This window comes from Acanthisitta chloris, unplaced genomic scaffold (genome assembly GCF_000695815.1).
Source record: "Acanthisitta chloris isolate BGI_N310 unplaced genomic scaffold, ASM69581v1 scaffold11458, whole genome shotgun sequence".
Taxonomy (NCBI): domain Eukaryota; kingdom Metazoa; phylum Chordata; class Aves; order Passeriformes; family Acanthisittidae; genus Acanthisitta; species Acanthisitta chloris.
The window spans coordinates 28934-31689 of NW_008687607.1; the positions used below are offsets into that span (position 1 = coordinate 28934).

At 45.3% G+C, this 2756-nt stretch overlaps 1 protein-coding gene across 1 annotated transcript in view; it reads right to left on the reverse strand.

Moving 5' to 3' along the window:
* The window catches only part of ABHD17C (abhydrolase domain containing 17C), a gene marked incomplete at its 5' end in the record, with an annotated part of 28624 nt that extends 25875 nt beyond the window's left edge, over window positions 1–2749 (reverse strand). The window contains one exon of the mRNA XM_009080678.1: window positions 2400–2749. Coding sequence (XP_009078926.1) covers window positions 2400–2749 — 350 coding nt within the window. The remainder of the gene's footprint in view (window positions 1–2399) is intronic.
* Between the last annotated feature and the right edge of the window lie 7 nt (window positions 2750–2756).

Genomic DNA, 2756 nt, shown 5'->3' on the forward strand with positions numbered 1-2756 from the left:
AGATTTGTATTTTTACTGCACAATATTTCACTTAATTGTGAGCCACTTGGACTTATTAAAAGGACTAAGAAATGACCAGTCTCGTAAAGTTCACACTACAGCAGAAAGACTATCGTTTCAGCTCGTACCTGTTCCGAAGACAGTCGTCTGTTACTAGAAACAATTAACTTTCTTTTTAAGCCTACATTTTACAGCAACCAATTTCTTTACTGGGCACCTAAAACATTGTAATCATAGACTCATTAAGGTTGGAAAAGACCTGTAAGATCATTAAGTCCAACCATTAACCCAACACCAGTGTTCACCACTGAACCAAATCCACATCCTTTGAACACTTCCAGGGGTGGTGATGCCACCACTTCCCTGGGCAGCCTGTTCCAGGGGCTTTTTGGCTCCCAAAAATCTAACCAATGATAACACAACTACTCTAAATAGGACTCTCAAGGCAGCACTAAAACATGAGATTAACCAACATGGCAAAGTAAGAATAGGTAAATTTCGACCCCTCAATTAAAGGAGGAAAGCAGAGCCTAGATCTGTTATAAACCACAGAAAGAACCTAATATAAAGCTATAAACCTGTCCAGTCACACTTCAATAGGAGCCCAATCCTCTCAGAGCAAGCTGGGCATGTGCTGTCATGATCATCTGCATCAGTTCTTGAAAGACTCAAGAGAAGGAACTCCTTGTTTCTGGATCTATGGAAAACTTAAACGCATGTTCAGAAGAAGCACTTCCAGGCAGATGTCAAAGTCCTTTCTCAGAGCTCTAGAGCCTGGGCTTGAAATACAGTTCTAGTGACCCTGGCAGCGTTCAAGGCCAGGCTGGATGAGGCCTTGTGCAACCTGATCTAGTAAGGAGGTGTCCCTGCCCATTGCAGGGAGGGTTGGGACTCGATCATCTGTAAGCTCCACTCCAACCCCTAAATTCTATGATTCTATGATTAAGTTTTAATAAAAAAATATCATTAACTAAACATCAAGTGAATGAGAGAGAAACCACAGCAACTGAAGGACAAACACTAACTAGGCTTGGCTTAGACAAAGCACTTTTCCTCCCTTAAACCTTATTTACGTCATCCATACGTGTAATAGTGGCACTGAATAACTTATTCTGCATTCAGCATACTGAAATCATTTCTTTACAGAAAACCATTTATTTATATTCAAGGAACTTATTTTTTAAAACAATTCCATAAAATGAGCCCAGAATCTGGTTTGCTCACCAAACAGCCAGAACACATGCTGTGAAAGGTTAACTTCCTACTCCCTACACCTTTCTCGCCCCTGCTCTTAGCTTGACTTGGGCAAAGCAATGTCAAAAGGCACTTGGACTCCACGACTAACCAATCCCCGGATTCTTGCAAAGCCAATTATCTAAATTAGTAACAACTCATGTCACTATTTCTGAAGCTGGCATGGATCCTCGAGATAGACATTAAATACGCATTTCACGCAAGCCAAGTTCGTCTCCACAACGCCACAGCCAAGAACTGAAAATGTTCATCGTTTTTTCTCTTGGCCTACTGCGACAATTTAAGCTTTTTAAAGCTCTCTCTTGCAGGACATGTTCTGCGAGGTCATACTCTAAGAATGACTTATGCAACAGCAAGAGAAGCTCGTGGTTTCTGGAGACAGAAGCAGCAAGAGGCCCAAGGACAACAATCAGTTGTAGCAAGGAGCTAGAGCCAGCAGCTCTGCTCAGTATGTTCTCGAAGCCAAGGCCATGTTGCCTCACCAGAGCCTTCTTGTTGCTGCTCCATCCCTCTGAATGCCACCTATTTTGGCATCCCCTGGCAGAATCCCTAGCTCTACTTCCAGCTGTCAGCACTCCTTACTTCCACCCTGCTACCCTAACCATTGGATAGCAGCTGTTTGGTTGCCAGAAGAGGAAGACGTCTATGTCACACAAGCTTACATGAAACCCCAAACACATCACACAACACAAGCAGTTTCATGGTAAGCACTAGCCTAGGCCACTGTCAAATTCAGTCAGAGCTTTGGCTCACCTGGGTTACCTCTAACCTTAGACAGTGGTGGGCAAGTCTTGAAAAAAAATGGGTTTTTTGCAGTCTGCAAACTCAAACTGCAACCAGTGCAATATGTCCTACTCAAGACGGAGATTTTCAACAGTGAAGCAATGGGTAACACATAATACAGCTGAATAATCCTCTAAATCTAGAAAAAGCTCAAGGATGAAGGTTTGCCCATCATTTTAGCAAATGAAGCCATCCAGCAAATCGCATTGTAGCCGTTCATGGAACATCTGGTGAGGCCATCAAAGCAAATCAAACCATCTAACAAACCCTTCCCCTCCTCTCAGCAGGCTAACCGTGCAGACACTGGACTTACTAGGATTAAACCAAGACACAGAAATACCTTGTCCCCAATATCCATTTACCTTGTCCTGAGGGCCTGCCAGGCTGCATCAATGTCTGCATACAGGTTTTTCTCAGAGGGTTTGCCAGTGCTCACCCCGTAGCCAGAGTAGTCATAAGAGAAGACGTTGCAGTTGATGCGGGAGCCAAGGCCAATGTAGAAGCTGCACATCTGGCCCAGGTCCACAGCATTACCGTGCGAGAAGAGCAGCGTGTACCGGCCGGTGGGGGCACAGCGCACGAACATGCAGCCCAGCCTGTTATCCCGAGCGGTGCGCGAGAAGAACACTTCCACGGCATCCAGTTCCCGCTGCGAGTACTGCCAGTCCGCCCGCTCGCTCAGGTGCAGACTGCAGGTGCCCGAGCCCGTGGGGGTGCCT